Source organism: Ursus arctos, unplaced genomic scaffold (genome assembly GCF_023065955.2).
Source record: "Ursus arctos isolate Adak ecotype North America unplaced genomic scaffold, UrsArc2.0 scaffold_17, whole genome shotgun sequence".
Lineage (NCBI taxonomy): Eukaryota > Metazoa > Chordata > Mammalia > Carnivora > Ursidae > Ursus > Ursus arctos.
Genome location: NW_026622841.1, coordinates 50,171,240 through 50,188,425, shown reverse-complemented (window position 1 = coordinate 50,188,425; position 17,186 = coordinate 50,171,240). Strand labels below are relative to the sequence as shown.

Below are 17,186 nucleotides of genomic sequence, written 5' to 3'. Positions count from 1 at the left end.
CAGCACGGGTATCTTTCTCCTTTCTTAGGAGCTGAAAGTCTTGCCAGTAGAGAGCAACTTATTACCCCACCCTCCACCACAATGGAGCTGTCACCTCCCTTTCACAGGCAAACAACTCGGTCCTTCCCTATTTGTATCTTACCCCTGCAATGGTCTGGTGGGTGGAGTCTCCTGACTCAGAGCTCATATCTTCCTCCCCAGTCAGAGGTTGGGAGGTCTGTAAGAGGTGACTATCTCACTATCAGAACCCTCTCACAGATTGTTGGTGGAGCTTGTCCCTAATCACTCTGTTGCTCAACATGAGCCATTTACAATCCCCAATTTAACTGCATCTCCCCTGCCCCACCACACTGCAACCTTGCTAAGTGTGCCACACCCTTGGCAATTTCACTGACCAATATTCCATTAATTTACGGATCCTTTCTCTCTAGTTGTGTTATATTTTGCACAATTCCTCAGCTCCTCAGAGATTACCTGACTTCCTGGATACCTTGCTAAATTGCTTCACAAAATCCCATGTCCTCACAATCCTTTTTACTGATTTTCCCTGGGAGATCTCTCTTCCTCCTACCGAATGGCTTGACGCCCCAGTGATGCCACACAGAGAAAAATCTAATGAACACCCACGAAAGTCAACATGATATGATAGTTAAGAGTAGAAGTTCTGAAGTCAAACTGCCTGAATTCGGTTTTGCCCTTCCCTAAAGAACATTACCATTTACTAACGAGAACTTGATAAAATTACTTAGTCTTTGTTTCTCAATCTATGAGAGATCAAGTAAATAAAAAATAATTATGGAAACCTTAGTTATATAGTTGATAAGGTAGATCTGATTGATAATATATCCAATTAAATATCCTAAATATCCTAAAAAGGATTCAATTGCCCATGAATACTCACAAAAACTGTTAGGCCACAAAGAAAATCCTCAGCGAAGTCCAAACAGTAAATAGTAAAGACGGTATTCTCTAATTACAACACAATATTAATAAAAATCAGGGGAACAAAACTTCTATGTGGAAATTTAAAACCACTTTAAACTATGCTTAAAACAAAGAGAAGTCACCAACTGAAACTGTAGACAACGATCACATACAAAGACTTGTGATGTCACTCGCTGCAGCCAGCCTGCGCTCCACGTGCTCCTGTGTCTCAGCCTCCCGGCTCCTCTGCTCCCAGCCCCCGCAGGTGGCAATGCAAGAAGAAATCACCACGCTAGTCATTGACAATGGCTTTGGCATGTGTAAAGTTGGCTTTGCAGGGAATGAGGAGCCCTAGACGTGTTCCCATTTATGATTGGGCACCTAACACCAGGGTGTCATGGTGGGCACGAGGCAGAAGGACAGCTGCATGAGTGACAAGGCCCAGAGCAATTGGTGCATCGTGACCATGAAGTAGCACGTGGAGCACAGCACGGTCACCAGCTGGGATGAGCTGGGGAAACCTGGCTTCACACCTTCTATCATGACTATGTTCTGAGCTACAGCCTCTGGAAGCGCACCTGGGACTGCTGACTGAGGCACTCCTGAGCCTCACGAGCAACAGACAGAAGATGACTCTGACATGTTTGAGACCTTCAACATGTGGGTCATGTGCATGGCCATCCAGGCTGTGCTGGTCACACCTCTGGTATTGTCATGGGCCCTAGGGATGGGGTCACCCACAGGGTGCCCATCTACTAGGGCTCCACCCAGCCTTAGTCATCCCGGGTCTGGACCTTGCTGGCTGGGAGCTGGCTGACTTCCTCATGAAGATCCTCAGAGAGCAAGGCTACAGCTTCACTTCCACCACTGAGCAAAAGAAATCATGCATGACATCAGGAAGAACTCTGCTATGTCACCCTGGATTTGCAGCAGGGATGGCCACCGCTCTATCCTCCTCCTACCAGGAGAATTACAAGCATCCAGACAGCCAGGTGATCACATGAGCAATGAGTGTCTCTACTGTCCAGAGGAACTCTTTCATTTCTCCTTCCTGGCCACTGAGTCCTGTGAGACCATATCCATGAGACCACCTTCAACTCCATCATGAAGTGTGATGTTGACATTGAGAAGAAACTGTATGTCAACATGGTGTGTCTGGTGGGACCATCATGTACTCTGACATTGCCAATAAGATGCAGAAATAGATCACTGCCCTGGCTCGCAGCACAATGAAGGTCAAGATCATCACTCTTCCTGAAAGTAAGTACTTAGTGTGGATTGGGGACTCCATCCTGGCCTCACTGTCCACTTTTCCACCAATGTGGATCAGCAAGCAGAAGAAGGACAAGTGGGACCCCTCTGTCATTCACTGCAGGTGTTTCTAAACGGGCTGCAAGAAGATTCACAGCATTTGCTGCATGAGGTGATTCAGAAGTGTACGTTTGCTTCACCTCCTGCTGGTCTCATGAAACTGGAATAAGGCTTTGAAAAGAAATTCTTCATTGAAGGTCTTATCTGTTATTAGCACTGGATTGTAGAATTTGCTGCTGACTTTGAGGTTGTATTCAGGTATTTCCTTGTATATGTTTAAAACCCTGCATATATCTTTGATTTAAATCCTTAGTACATGTGGCTTAGTCACTTGTGAGGTGACAGGACATATTTATGGAAGAGAAATCCATTTGCTCGCTGAGAATTTGCAAAACCATCAATTTCTTGATATGTGCAGAGTATTAATGTGTAGAACCAACTATTCCAGGGTTTCTCTAGAGGCTGGGAAGAGTTCTTGGACCACTTGTTATTTCTGTCTTGCTTGTCTTATAGGGTCGGCAAAGTCCAAGACTTGTCACTCAGTTTCCTTTCTTAGCTGATATTTCCCTGCCAGAACATGGTGGGTCTTTACTTGCCTTGAATTGGAAAAGGTTTTGCATTGACACCTGTAAATTTATTCATCGTTTTAATCTATGTCATTCTGTAGGGACCATCCTGTTTCTGAGAGAGCCAGACTGGTGAATTAAGTGGAGATATGATAGTGAATCCTTCACCACGTCTCAATCCTTCAGGTCTTTAATGGTGCCATTAATGTCTGCCATCCTCCCTGGTATATGATGTTATTTTTATTTACTGTCTTGGCGAAGCTGGCAGTTTCAGCAGTTTCCATAGGGCTTTCCTCATTATTACCGCTTTTATGCTTGCATACCAGGGACGTGTTGTGGGGTTGTGGGGTATACTCCAAATCCCAAATATATTAATATCAATTATGTACTTGGAGGTTGAGGAAATGACTTCTGGGTGGGTCCATAGACCCAATGAGTACATGATGAGCCAGATTTGAGCCAGGACTCTATTAATTAGTCCTTGTAGGCTCTACTCTCATAGAGGAGCCATCTGTGTTGGTGCTTTTGGTTAATGTCAACTCAGATCCTGTGTCAAATAGTCCTAAACAGTCTGGTTTGTTTTCTTTTCACACTGTACAATCACTCAAGTAAGTGGCTGTGGGTCTCTTTGGGGGAAGGACGGGGGGAATCATCACCATATACACTTGCCATGATGTCGCTAGGTCCCTCCTTCTGGAGACTCAGCTGCCTCTTCAGTCAATGGGATTCAGATCTGAAAGTGGCCCAGATCTGGTAACTGAGCAAGGGATTATGACTTTTTATAGGGATGACCATCCTTAGCCCCCTGCTCTAATACTCTTGCTTTTTGTTGATTATAGAGTTAAAAAAATCACACTTGTTCAATTTCACTGTTAACGTAAAACTACTCTAAAAGATAGTCTATCAGTTAAAGAAAAAAAAGGTTACCCCCTCCTTGGTATATTTCTTTAGATTTTATTATCACAGAGAGTAGGAGAGTGTCGTTCTGTCCTTCTCTTTTGCCCCTGGGGATACCATCTCTATTAACCACCTCCACAACTTCTTCAGATTAAGCCCCTTAAACCACTTTTCTGACCTTGTCCATCACTGTGGGCAGCCTCCTGGCCTTTGCCCATTGTCCCCATGGATGTTCATGAGCTCATCTCTCTGCCTGCCTCTTCCTCTGTCAACCTGGTCTGTAAAAGAGCTACTACTGACTTCCTAATGATATGAACTCACAGTTTGTAGTATATTGATACAGATAGAAATATATAGATATGTGTATGTACGTGAATACTTATATTTTCTAGCTCTGTCCTTGGGGAAGGACTGGAAGCACTGGCACGTTAGGAGGAATGAATACATACAGTGCTCAGGTTTTGGTTTCCAAATATCATTGTCCGTTAAAAGGGACCAGTCATCCTTGGACAACTGGCCAATTCCAGGGATTGAGCAAGGAAAGTAAAGACTGGGCCTGAAACATTGGATTGTGCCAGAAAGCAAGTAAATACTCGAAGAAAGACAGAGAAATGTCAAAAAGGATAGAGCAGTCAGGCTGAAGAGGGCTCCCACTGGTCAAACCTGGGACAATTTAAACATCAGATAAATAATGATAGCTATAGATTATAATACATTGATTAAAATAAGAATCCATGGGTCCATACTGATATAAATAAATAGTAGAGAAGGGAAAGTTCTTCCTTAGAGTAGAATGGCAAGTGATTAGTGTAGAAGTAATGAATAACAGAAGTTAAAAATCACTTTCCACCTAAAAATTTCTAGAATTAGAAATTTAAAAATCAGTGCATAGCAGGTGGCTATAGTTAACAATACTGTATTGTATATTTGAAAGTTGCTTAGAGAGTAGATCTTAAAAGTTCTCATCACAAGAAAAATGTGTAACTGTGTGATGATGAGTGTTAATTAGACTTATTGTGGTGAACATTTTGCAATATACACAAATACCGAATCATGTTGTACACCTGAAACTAATACGTCAATTATTTCTCAATAAAAAATCATTTTTTAACTATCATAGTAATAATTCATTCAAGAGACATAGATGTTAAAACTAGTGGCTGAAAGCTTAATGCTAAATATTTACATAGCCCCAAAGTATCCTCCTCACTTTTTTTTTTTTTTTTTTACAGAGGGAGGAAGAAAGAGAGTTGGGGGAGAGGCAGAGGGCGAGGGAGAGAATCTCTGCCCAGTGTAGAGCCTGACGTGGGGCTCCATCTCACAACCCTGAGATCATGACCTGAGCTGAAATCAAGAGTCGGATGCTTAACTGACTGAGCCACCCAGGCACCCCTCCTCCTCACTTCTTATTTACGAAGAGGAAAATCGTAACTTTGCACATACTAACAAAATCAAGTGATTAAATTACATTAATGGTACCAATAAACATCATGTACTTTTTGATGCAAATTACTGAAAAGAATGTAACATCATTTCTGTGGTGTCCTGCAAGAAACATATCCTATCTAACCATGAGAATAAATTAAGCAAAAATTAAGGGACAGCCTATAAGTTGACTGGACACTTCAAAAATGCCAAGATCATGAAAGTCAAAGATATAATGACCAGCTCTCCCAGCATAAATGAGAGTAAATAGATTTGACAACTATTGGAAGTGTGATCCCGGAATGGATCCTGGACTAGGAAAAAAAATCCTAATAAAGGACATGTGGCAAAATTCAAGTACATTCCATAGCTTAGATACTAACATACCAATATTACTTTTTTGTTTTATTTATTTATTTGTCAGAGAGAGAGAGAGCACAAGCAGGGAGAGCAGCAGGCAGAGGGAGTAGGCTCCCTGCTGAGCAAGGAGTTGGGTGTGGGACTTGATCCCAGGACCCCAGGACCATGACCTGAGCCAAAGGCAGATGCTTAACCGACTGAGCCACCCAGGTGTGCCCGGTATTGTTTTTGATAATCGTCTTGCTCTCTCTCTTTTTTAAGATTTTATTTATTTATTTAACAGAGATAGAGACAGCCAGCGAGAGAGGGAACACAAGCAGGGGGAGTGGGAGAGGAAGAAGGAGGCTTGTAGCGGAGGAGCCTGATGTGGGGCTCGATCCAATAACGCCGGGATCACGCCCTGAGCTGAAGGCAGACGCTTAACGACTGTGCCACCCAGGCGCCCCACTTTCTCTCTCTTTTTTAAAGATTTTATTTATTTATTTGAGAGAGATAGAACCTTCTGGCAAGTAGCATTGCTTAACCATCAGATGCTTTCAAGTAATTAGCAGCTTGGAAACAGAACTACCGCTGGAAGTAGTCAGGACTAGGTGTGCCATCTACAAAAATGCCAAGGTTGGTATTCCTTATTGATTGAGAGGTTGAACTGTATGATATCTAAAGGCTTTTCTGACTGTAAGATTCTTGGAATTTTTAGCTGGAATAATATCTGCCTCAATGGTGTTAGTACTGAAGATAAGCATGTCCTTAGGAATTCAAAAGAAAACTGTACAGTGAGGAAAAAAAAAATGTTGAGTGAAAAGTGCCCTGCAAATTTACTGATCACTTTTGTCTCTTGAACATGTTCTAGGTTGTGCTTAGGCAATCATTTTGTCTGAACTTAGTATGTCGTTTCTGTCATTTCTAAGTCACTATTAAATAGTCTTGCACTATGAATTATACTTAACTAGTGGTGACTTTTAAAGTAGTGCATCTCAGATTTTAATGTACATACGAACAACTTGGAGACCTTTTAAAGATTCAGGTTTGGATTCGGATTTTGATTCAGTAGTCAAGCCCATTAAACTTCTAGAATAAAATATAGATGAAAATCATAGTGATGTTGGCAAAGATTTCTTGTGCTTGGCAAAGATTCCTTAAAAATCTCACAAAATGCAGAAAGTATAAAAGCAGCAATAAATTGGGCTTCAAGAAAATTAAAACTTTTCCTTTTCAAAAGATGCTATTAAGAAAATGAAAAGGCAAGCCATAGACTGGGAGAAAATATTTCCAAAGCATGTACCAGACAAAGACTTGTACCTAGAACATATAAAAAATTTAGCAAATCAGTAATAAGAAACAATCCAGTAAAAATACGGGCCAATATTCAAAGAGACAGTTCGCCATGAAGATACATGGCTGACAAATAAGCACATGAAAAAAAACGCTTAATGTTAGGGAAGTGCAAATTAATATCACGAGATAGAACCATGCCCCCTTAGGATGGCTAAAATTAAAAAGACTGACCATACCACATGTGGGTAAGGATGTGGTGTAACTGGAAGTCTCATACACTGCAGGTAGGAACATATGGTACCATCACTTTTGAAAACATTATCTAAATTTCACAAAAAATTTGAATATGCACCTAGCCCGTATGAACTAGCCAGTCCAATCGTAGGTATTTACCCAAGAGAAATGAAGGCATATGTCCATATAAACACCTGTACATGAATATCCATGACTTTATTTGTAAGGCAAAAACTGTAAAGAATCTAAATGTCCATCAACAGGTGAATGGATAAACAAACTCTGTATATTCATATAATGAACACTAGCCAGCAAAAAGGAATGAGCTACTGATAATCCAGTGCAACGTGGACCTCAAAATAATCTTGGATCTCACAATATTCTGAAAGAAGCCATACAAGCGTACATACTATTCTACTGATCTATAGTAACATTAAGGAGATCAGTGCGTGCCTGGGATAGATGTGGGCAAGTGTCAGGGGAAAGAGACAAAATTGCAAAGGGCCACAAGGAAAGTTTTAGTGGTGATGGATATATTCATTAGTTTGATTGTGATGATTTTATAGGTGTATATGGATGTCAAAACTAATGAAAAATTTAAATATGTATAGTTTATGTCAATACACTATAGAAAGGCTCAGATTCTGATTCATTAGGTTTGGGTGGGGCCAAGAACCAAACTCCCACGTGCGGCTAATGCAGCTGTTTCCATACCGTATTCTGACGGGGCAAAGCTCTGAGTTGTCTTTGTCATAAACAGATATGTCATTTGAGTGCACGATACATACGGCTGGTACCATACCGGTTAGTGCAGATAAAATATTTCCATCATTGAAGAAAGTTCTCTTGGATGTTAATGGTCAAGATTCTTGAGTACATTGGTAACTATTAATCTTGTCCTATTTTTTTTTTTTAAGATTTTATTTATTTATTTGACAGAGAGACTCAGCCAGCGAGAGAGGGAACACAGGCAGGGGGAGTGGGAGAGGAAGAAGCAGGCTCATAGCGGAGGAGCCTGATGCGGGGCTCGATCCCAGAACGCCGGGATCACGCCCTGAGCCGAAGGCAGACACTTAACGACTGCGCCACCCAGGCGCCCCTATTATCTTCTAACTATAACCTGTTTCTGTTCATCCCACCCTCTCAGGCTGCATGCTGTCCTTTCATAAAGCTTTGGTGTAATTCCATTTTGGGTTCTTATACTGCTTACATTTCATTTTATCGTGTTCTTCATTTTGACTTGCATCAGTTGTAATAAAGTTTGAATAGAAAGTTAAACTAGGGGCAGATGTCAGTTGAAGGTGAATCTGGTCTAACAATTTAGACCAATAATCTTACATTCTAACATGACTTCCTCACCATCCAGAACATTCATATCTTACTGTGGCTGGCTGTAGAGTCAGGATTGTGTACTGTTACAAGTTTGTGTGTGACTTCTACCCCACAAAGAGGTGTGACCAGAGGTAAATCAGAAGGTTTCTAGAAATGAATTCTCATCTCTAAAATGAGGGGATTGAAATATTTTATTATTTCTTTTGATTCACACATTCCATATTCTTCTGCACATTTCAGAGTAATGGTGGTATGAAGCCAGAAAGAAATTTAGCTTCTTGGCTCTGAATAAGGAATGAGTTGGACTATGTTTTTTAAAGAGCCTCAACTTTTGTATAGGTTATACCAGGGATTGGCAAACTTTTGTGTAAAGGGCCAGATAGTACACATTTTTGGCCCTGCAGCTCTATGGTCTCTGTCACATATAATAAACATTGCCACGGTTGCATGAAAGCAGTCATAGATGATATATAAATGAATGGGTGTGACTGCATTTGGCCCACAGTTTGCTCATTTCCTGGTTTAGATCAAAATAACTATCTTCTAACCATCTGAATTTAGGTTGAGAAATCAGGGAAAAACACATTTTGTTTATATAATTTTATTAACTCTGGATACATAATATAACTAGTCTTTCACATCTAAAGATAACAATCCAACAAGTTATCATAATTTCAGGTTATACAGGCTTTAAATTAATGAACTAGATTTATAAAAGTTATAAAAATATTTCACAGGCTTAGGAAGATACAGTCATAAGACTTCATTGAAAGGAGGGGTATAAGATATGTTAGAGATTTTTCTAACCTACAAAGGACATTTAAAAATTTACACTGTTAATAAAGTTCTTGCTTAATCAGTATTTTATCTTCATTCATCAGAAGGCTTAATTAGAGCAGCTTTCTTCTTATACTTGTCTCCAATCTCTCTAATATTTTCCAAGAGATCTTCAGACACGTATTCTTCACACTCTCTATCAACCTTAGCAATCTGCTCCTCAAGATGTTTCTAGTGAAAACAAGAATTGTTAATGAAAAAACATTAATTTCTTTTAAAGAGTTTGTGAAATATACAAACAAGTGGTAACATTTGTAAGAACAGGGAATGTAAGGGATACTCCTGAATCCTCTTTTGTGCCCTTTCCTAATCATATCCCCATTTTTCTTCCCAGAGCCAACCACTCTCCTCAATGATGCTTTTCTTTATACTTTTACCCCCCACCCCATACAGATATGTATGTATGTATCTCTACACACTATACTAGTTTAGTGGTACCTGGTTTTAACATTCATATTTACTGATATTAAATATAATGTTCTATGACTTTACTCCAACCAGTATTTGATTCATTGATGTTAATGCAGATAGTTCATTTATTCATGTACTACCAAATAGTTTTCTATTGCATGAATATATCAATATTTATCCATTTTACTATTAATGAATTTTAGTTTATTTCCAGGTATGGTAGGATGAATAGCAACCCTCTCAAAGACGTCCATGGCCAAATCCCCAGAATCTGTGAATATGTTATCTTACAGGACAAAGGAACTTTACAGATGTGATTAAGGAGTTTGAGAAAAGGAGATCATTCTGCCTTGTCCCAGTGGATCCAATGTAATCACAAAGGTCTGGTAAGAGGGAATCAGCAATGTGAGAGTCAGAGAAAATGTAAGGACAGAAGAGAGGTCAGAGGGGATAGAAGATGCTGTGCTGTTGGCTTTGAAGGTGAAGAGGCTGCAAACCAAGGGGATGTAGGTGGTTCTAGAAAAGGGAAAAGGCAAAGAAATTCCTTCCTAGAGTCTCTAGAAAGATTGTAGTCTGGAAGGCCCATTTTACACTCCTGACCTCCAGTTATATAAGGAAATAAATCTGTGTTGCTTTAAGCCATTAAGTTGGTTGTAATTTGCTACAGCAGTAACAGAAAACTAATATACTGGGTTATGTTTTTTACTATTTCAATTATAACAAATTTCAACATATGAGGTGGCTTAGGGCACCAGAAATTTATTTTCTCATAGTTTTGGAGGCTTGAGGTCCAAAATCAAGATACTGACAGGGCCACTTTCTCTGAAGGCTCTAGGGAAGAATCCTTCCTTACCTCTTACCAGCTTCTAGCAGTTCTGGGCAATCCTTAGCTTACAGCCGTGTTACTCTAATTTCTGCTTGCATCTTCACACGGACTCTTGTAAGGATATCGGTCCCTAGACTGAGGGCCTACCCTCATCTAGTATGAACTCGTCTTAGCTAATGACATCCACAAAGACCTTATTTTCAAATAAGAGCACATGATGAAATTCTGGATACACATGAATTTTGAGAGGATACTATTTAACCTAGTACAGTACTCCACCACAGTGTAAAAATTTAATTAAACACCTAGAATGGAACTGCACCATTTTATTAGGGATTGCCAAATTGTTTTCTAAAATTGTTAACATCAATTTACAACCCCTGCAGTATAAATGAAAACTTGCATTTCTCCACGTTCTTGATGGCATTTAGTATTCTCAAACTTCAATTTTTTTGCCAATTTCTTGAGGGTGGGTGGTAGATCTTTTCCTGTTTATCGGCCACTTTAGCTTTCTGTGAAATTCCCATTCAAGTCTTTTGCCCACCTTCTGTAATTATTTTTCAGAGGTCATTAGGTATCTGGATGCTATTAGTTGTTTTGAAAAATATCATCTACTGTTTCGTCGCTTGTGTTTCCACTCTTTTTTTTTCTTTTAAAGATTTTATTTATTTATTTGTTTGTATGTTTGTTTATGGAGAATGATGGGGGGAGGGGCAGAGGGAGAAGGAGAAGCAGACTCCCAAATGAGCAGGGACCCCGATATAGGGCTGATCCCAGGACCCTGAGATCATAGCCTGAGCCGAAGGCAGAAGCTTAACTGTACTGAGCCACCCAGGTGCCCCTCCAGTCTTTGTCTTTTGATGTAGAGATCCTAATCTTAACAAAGCTGAATTTATAAATAATTTCTTTAGTGGTCTGTACTTCTTGTGTCTAATTTAAGAACTCCTTTACAACTCTCGAGGTGTAAAGATTGTGTCTATAATTTTCTAAAAGTTAAAAATTTAGCCTCACATTGGGGCACCTGGGTGAGTCAGTCAGTTAAGTGTCTGACTCTTGATTTCAGCTCGGGTCATGATCTCAGGGTTGTGGGATCGAGCCCCACGTCAGACTCTGCACTGGGAGTGGAGCCTGCTTAAGATTCTCTCTCCCTATCCCCCTGCCCCTCTCCCCAGCCTTCATTCTCTCTCTAAAAAAATAAATTGAACTTCACATTAATTTCTTAATCCACCTCAAAGTGATTTTTGTCTAGGGTTTAAGGTAGGAATCCCAACTCCATTAATTGGCCAATTCATTTCACCGCACTAGTCTGCAATACAACCTCTCTTATAAATTAGTTTCCTGTCTATGCTCATCCATCTTTTTCTAGACTCTGAATCAGAACTTGGTTTATATGCATCAATACTACAACGGGTTCGTTATTACAGCTTTATAATAATTTCTGAATATCGAAACAGACAAAAAAAGATTTTGTGCCCTTCAAGGAGGTAGGAGTCTGGAACAGGAGTCAGCAACCTTTTAGGTTTTGCGAGCCACATGACCTTTGTTGCAACTGCTCAACCCTGCCGTTGTAGTGGGAATGCAGCCATAAAGAGTATGGAAGTGAATGAAGTGTCTGTGTTCCAATAAAACTTTATTTACAAAAACAGCCCCTCGGCACAATTTGGCCTGTGGGCTGTAGTTTGCTGTCTCCTAATCTAGAATATCAAGCCACATACAGGACCTGCACAGGGCTCCAACCAGGAACTACTCAAAGAAACGTTTTACCTCAGAGGAAAAATATCCCATCTAAAGATACCATTAGATCCACAGTCCTCTATTTTCTTCAGTCTAATTTCATCACTTGTAAAATTCCCCCATATTAGGTTTTAAAGACGACTGGTTGACTTTAGGGGCTCCTTCCATTGCTTACTGGCTAATTGTGAATTTTACACAGTGCAAAGTAAGTGCTCTGTAAATGCAGTCTGATCTTGAACAACGATGGACCATAGAAACTAAAAAATAATAATCTATCATTAGGGTTTCAAATCTAACTTCATGTTAACTGATTAAACCTTTGACAGTTGTGGTTACCTTTCACATAAATCCCTTGTGATAAATCACTATTGGGCTAACACTGAGGTCAAACTAATTGTTACAGATAATGGAAAGGATGTTGGCAATGATTTAGTACAACCCTCTCATTATACAGATGAGGAAAGCGAAGACCAAAAGAAGCAAAATGACACATATGAGCAGACTTTCTCAATTTGAGTCAACCATCATAGGTTGTGAATGAATTTTCCTCTTATGCATTTATTATACATCATCCTTGAGAGAACAAGTAATTACTCAAGTAATTATCTGGTCTGTGGTTCAAATTAACAATAGTGGTTGAAAAAGGATCTATGAAAGGTTATAGAGCCACTAAGTGGGGAGAATCCAGGTTTTCTGATGTAGGATCCAGCATATTTTTCCTAGTTCTTTTCATCAAACAGGGAAGAGCACTGGCAAAGAAGAAAATGCAGTTCAATGTCTTTCAGGAGAAAGGAGGGAAAGTAGGATATCACATGCTCTGTTTTCAATAAATGGAAGCCCATCAATGTGATATAATGAGTTTTTTTCTCTTAAACCATTCACAATTGGAAATATATTATCACCTAATAGACTACCAAGGAATTTGTTTAGCAATTTATCTTGGCTTCTGGGCTCTGTTCAGCAGGTTGGAAGAATAGTATTATTGTTGAAATTTTAACCTGTGCTTCATGTTTCATAAGTACTTTATTCTCTATTTTATAAGTACTTCACACAAAATTAACGGAAAGGAAAAATATTTGTCATAACACACGCTCTTTCATCTTAATCTTAATGAAATCTTAAATGTGTTGATATGTTTTCAGTATGTAGAATGTGGCCTGGCATATTATTATATACTCTTGATGTAATAAATACCATTAATGTTGTTTATGTGAACAAAACAGATTACTTTATGAAATGCAGATGCTCCTTACACACCGCTAAACAGGACTCTCCTTATAACTTCTTACTAGAACATATTTTACATAGGAAAAAAAATTATCCTTTAATTTCTGTAGAAATAAGACAAATATAATTTTGAAAAGCTTTATTAGAATGTAGGAAAGACATTCATACACTTACCTCCACAGACCCTACATGTGTAGCAACCATCTCTAAAAGACGCTGCAAGTTATTTCCCACTTTTCGTCGTTCTTCAGTTGTGGTTTGCACAACTAGTTGGTATCTGTAGAATACAAACTGTTGTTAGAGTTGTCTAGGAAAAAACCTAACGCATCAGTTCTAGTGAGCTCACTTCTCCTTTTCTTATTCAATAAAACCAGACTGTGGTGTACGTGCTGTTTGCTTCTCAACCATTAAAACAGAAAAACATTTTCAAAGATCCTTTGCAAGCAACAAAACAAAAAAAGCACCAACACCTTGTGCTTTAACATATAAAACCTGGGAGCAAATGGTCTTGATGGAATCTCCAGAAGGACTGTAAACTTAAATGCTTTCAGGGAGAAGGCATTTAATACATTTGATTGGGGGAGTGGGAGTCTCACTTTTAGGCATGCAAATTCAAATTAAAAACAAAGACTGCAGGCCAAAAAAATGCTTCAGCTGAGTTTTTTATCCCTAAACTACAAATAAGCAAATGAAGAGGTGTGATTTTCTTAAGGGCTGTACTTCTAACCTCAAAGTCAGATTTTTTAGTTGAGGGCCACTTAATTAAGACTTTAAAAAAAAGAGCCTATGGATTAACTATTCAGTATATTGACTTTATAGAGGTTGCATGAGAGAATTATATACAGAAAGGCAGAATACTCTTTAAATAAGGGATGTCACCATTTTAGATACTGTTAATACACAATGTGGCTAAAACTCTTTCAATGTAAGTTTTAAAATAATAGGGAAACCAAGAGGGAAAACTTAAGAACTAAGAAATGTAACAATACAGTTAGTTTTGCTGCTTGTTTGGAAATATGTATTTGTTCCAATTGGATTGTTGTATTATGTAGCAATTTGAGCATAATGCAAAAATTTGTGTTTGCTTAAATGCCATTTCTTTCCTTTTTTTAGAAAAATTAATTTGTTTTTTTTAGTAATCTCTACACTCAATATGGGGCTCAAACTCACAATCCTGAGATCAAGAGTTACACTCTAAAAAAAAAAAAAAGTTTCATGTTCTTCCAACTGAGTCACACGGTGTCCCTATGCCATTTCCTTTTTGAGAAACACGAGGTGAATGCAGAAAACTGCACTCAGCTGAATCCAGATGCAAAGGAATATACAAAACACATAAACACACATCTCAAATGTGTACCGGCTCCCTCAGTTCATTGCATTATGTGATGAGTCACATGCATCCACATCTGGTTCTAAACTTTCTATCTGATTTCAGATAATCCTCCTTCTACCTCATCTCAATAATCTACAAGCTGCAACCCTTTGAATGCTCCTTTCCCCAGACTCAGGTCTGTCTAAGACAAAGTGTCATATTTATCATAGCATTTATGTATTTCTTAACCATTTAACAGGTGTACAATTGTGCTAACACTTTAGTTAGGTTCCCATCTTTTGTTTATGTGTGTCACTGACAGAGATTTTGAGTGTTGTACCCAATCCCAATTTTACTATAAGTCCTGATTTTTTATTGCTTGATTTTGCAGTGTGGTGATTATTATGAAGGCACATATTATGTTACAGTAGAATGACCATATAATTTATAGTACATAGTTTACTATATACATAATTTCTAGAAAGTATAAATAGTAACCAAGAGCCAAAATATTTCAACTGATTGAAAATTTTATGTTGTTTTCAGGGTTTATTTATTTAGTTTTAAAGATTTTATTTATTTATTTGACAGAGAGAGAGAGGCAGCCAGCGAGAGAGGGAACACAAGCAGGGGGAGTGGGAGAGGAAGAAGCAGGCTCCCAGTGGGGGAGCCTCATGTGGGGCTCCCAGAACACTGGGATCATGGCCTGAGCCGAAGGCAGATGCTTAATGACTGAGCCACCCGGCGCCCCTGTTTTCAGGGTTTAAAAGCCATTTATTAATTAGATGTAAAAATGAATGATTTCTTAGGGGGCAATAGCTATAATAGCAACAGAATACTGGGACAGTATTCCAAGTTACAAGGTCTTTTTGTGCATGTTCTATTCACTACTTCCTCTTCCCCAAATAGCTCTATAATATAAATTAAAGCTAATAAACATATATCTAGTTTTACAGAAATGTTAAATAATTAATTCGAAAATAAACATTATAAATCTTGGTTACACAAACTTACTCTCGCTGAATGGCATCTAATTCATTCATAGCTTCACTGAGGCCATCGTTAACAGCGCTCTCCAGCAGATGCTTGTGTTTCTCCAAGGACTCCAGCTCACTGGCACATTTCTTGTCCTCTTCTTCAGCTTCCTATCAAGACAAGGGCATGGCTATGGTTTTTGATGTTTATGTTCTATATACTTCATATACTACGTATACTCCATATACTAAATATACTCCACATACCATATATATGTAACACATTACAAAAATCAGGTTGCATCATCATTTGTATTCTCAGAATGTGTATCGTCTTACACGTAAGACTTTACAATGCTCCTTCAGGAATTTTATACTATAAACCTAAATATGACCTTCTCAACAGGCCTATATAGAATTCATTCAGCAGTATTTTCAAGTATGTACTATAGGAAACATTAGGATACTGATTTAAATATTTCCTATGATCATCAAAGAGGCCTTTTATATATGCAAAAATGTGCATAACTTTCACACTACTTTTATTTCACATATGTATTCATTATGCACAGCCAAAGGAGCCCAAAGTCATCAACTCTTAGGTTTCTCAAGATGAAATAGGAAAGCCTTTCACTGAAGTGCTTTAAGAGGATAAATGCAAGTACTGTCATGGAGAACATATGAAAAAACAAAAATGATTACCAATTGCCTCATATTTCACATGTAGATCATATTACTGTGGTGTATTTTCTAAAAATTTCTCACTGCTTAACAAAATGTATAGGCCCTAACTACAATACAAGGCCAAGAGAGTTTTCAATTCCTTATACTTTGTTGGTATAACTAAGTAAAATATATTAGTATGACGAAAATTTTCACATAAGTTATATAAATGGTAATGAGCAGTCATCTGAGTGCTTCCCTCAGTAAAATGCTGGCCAGAAGATGGATGGATTAGTGGTGGTGGGAAATGAATCCTATTATTTTACCCACATTCCAAATTTCATATAAATGATCTTTGGAATTTGGCCAAGATAGTCAGTTTGCAATGACTCTTTACTGGCAATCACATACATGAAGTTTGTGTTGGAGGTTTATGCTTTAGGAGTACTTAACACTAAATTTCTATAAAAGGTAGAAGAGATTACATTTAAAACATGTTTTGGTCTTACAAGCATACAGAATCTCATATTCAAGTCTAAAATATCAATGGAACAAGTAAACATGTTGTAGGGTGAAATAGCTCAATTCCAGGAAAAAGAACAAAATAGGGCGCCTGCATGGACAGTCGTTAAGCGCCTGTCTTCAGCTCAGGTCATGATCCCAGGGTCCTGGGATAGAGCCCCACATAGAGCTTAGCAGAGAGCCTGCTTCTCCCGCTTTCTCTGCCTGTTGCTCCCCCTGTTTGTGCTCTGTCAAATAAATAAGTAAAATCTTAAAAAAAGAAGAAAAAAAAGAACAAAATAATTCTTTATAATAAACTTTAGAAGATTAGATGAAACTTAAATACAAGTTATAGGATATAGCTTAAAGATTTTGTT

General features: G+C 38.5%; 1 protein-coding gene and 1 pseudogene across 1 annotated transcript in view; one reads left to right on the top strand and one right to left on the bottom strand.

The window, feature by feature from the left end:
- The first annotated feature begins 1,195 nt into the window (after window positions 1-1,195).
- LOC113253124 (actin, cytoplasmic 2-like) lies at window positions 1,196-2,309 on the top strand (annotated as a pseudogene).
- A 6,600-nt stretch (window positions 2,310-8,909) lies between these two features.
- NDC80 (NDC80 kinetochore complex component) overlaps window positions 8,910-17,186 on the bottom strand; it is a 52,873-nt gene continuing 44,596 nt past the window's right edge. The window contains exons 15-17 of the mRNA XM_026496046.4: window positions 15,686-15,816; window positions 13,534-13,636; window positions 8,910-9,332 (exon numbers count right to left, since the gene is read on the bottom strand). Of these exons, the coding sequence (XP_026351831.1) occupies window positions 9,195-9,332; window positions 13,534-13,636; window positions 15,686-15,816 (372 nt within the window). The 3' untranslated portion in view covers window positions 8,910-9,194. The remainder of the gene's footprint in view (window positions 9,333-13,533; window positions 13,637-15,685; window positions 15,817-17,186) is intronic.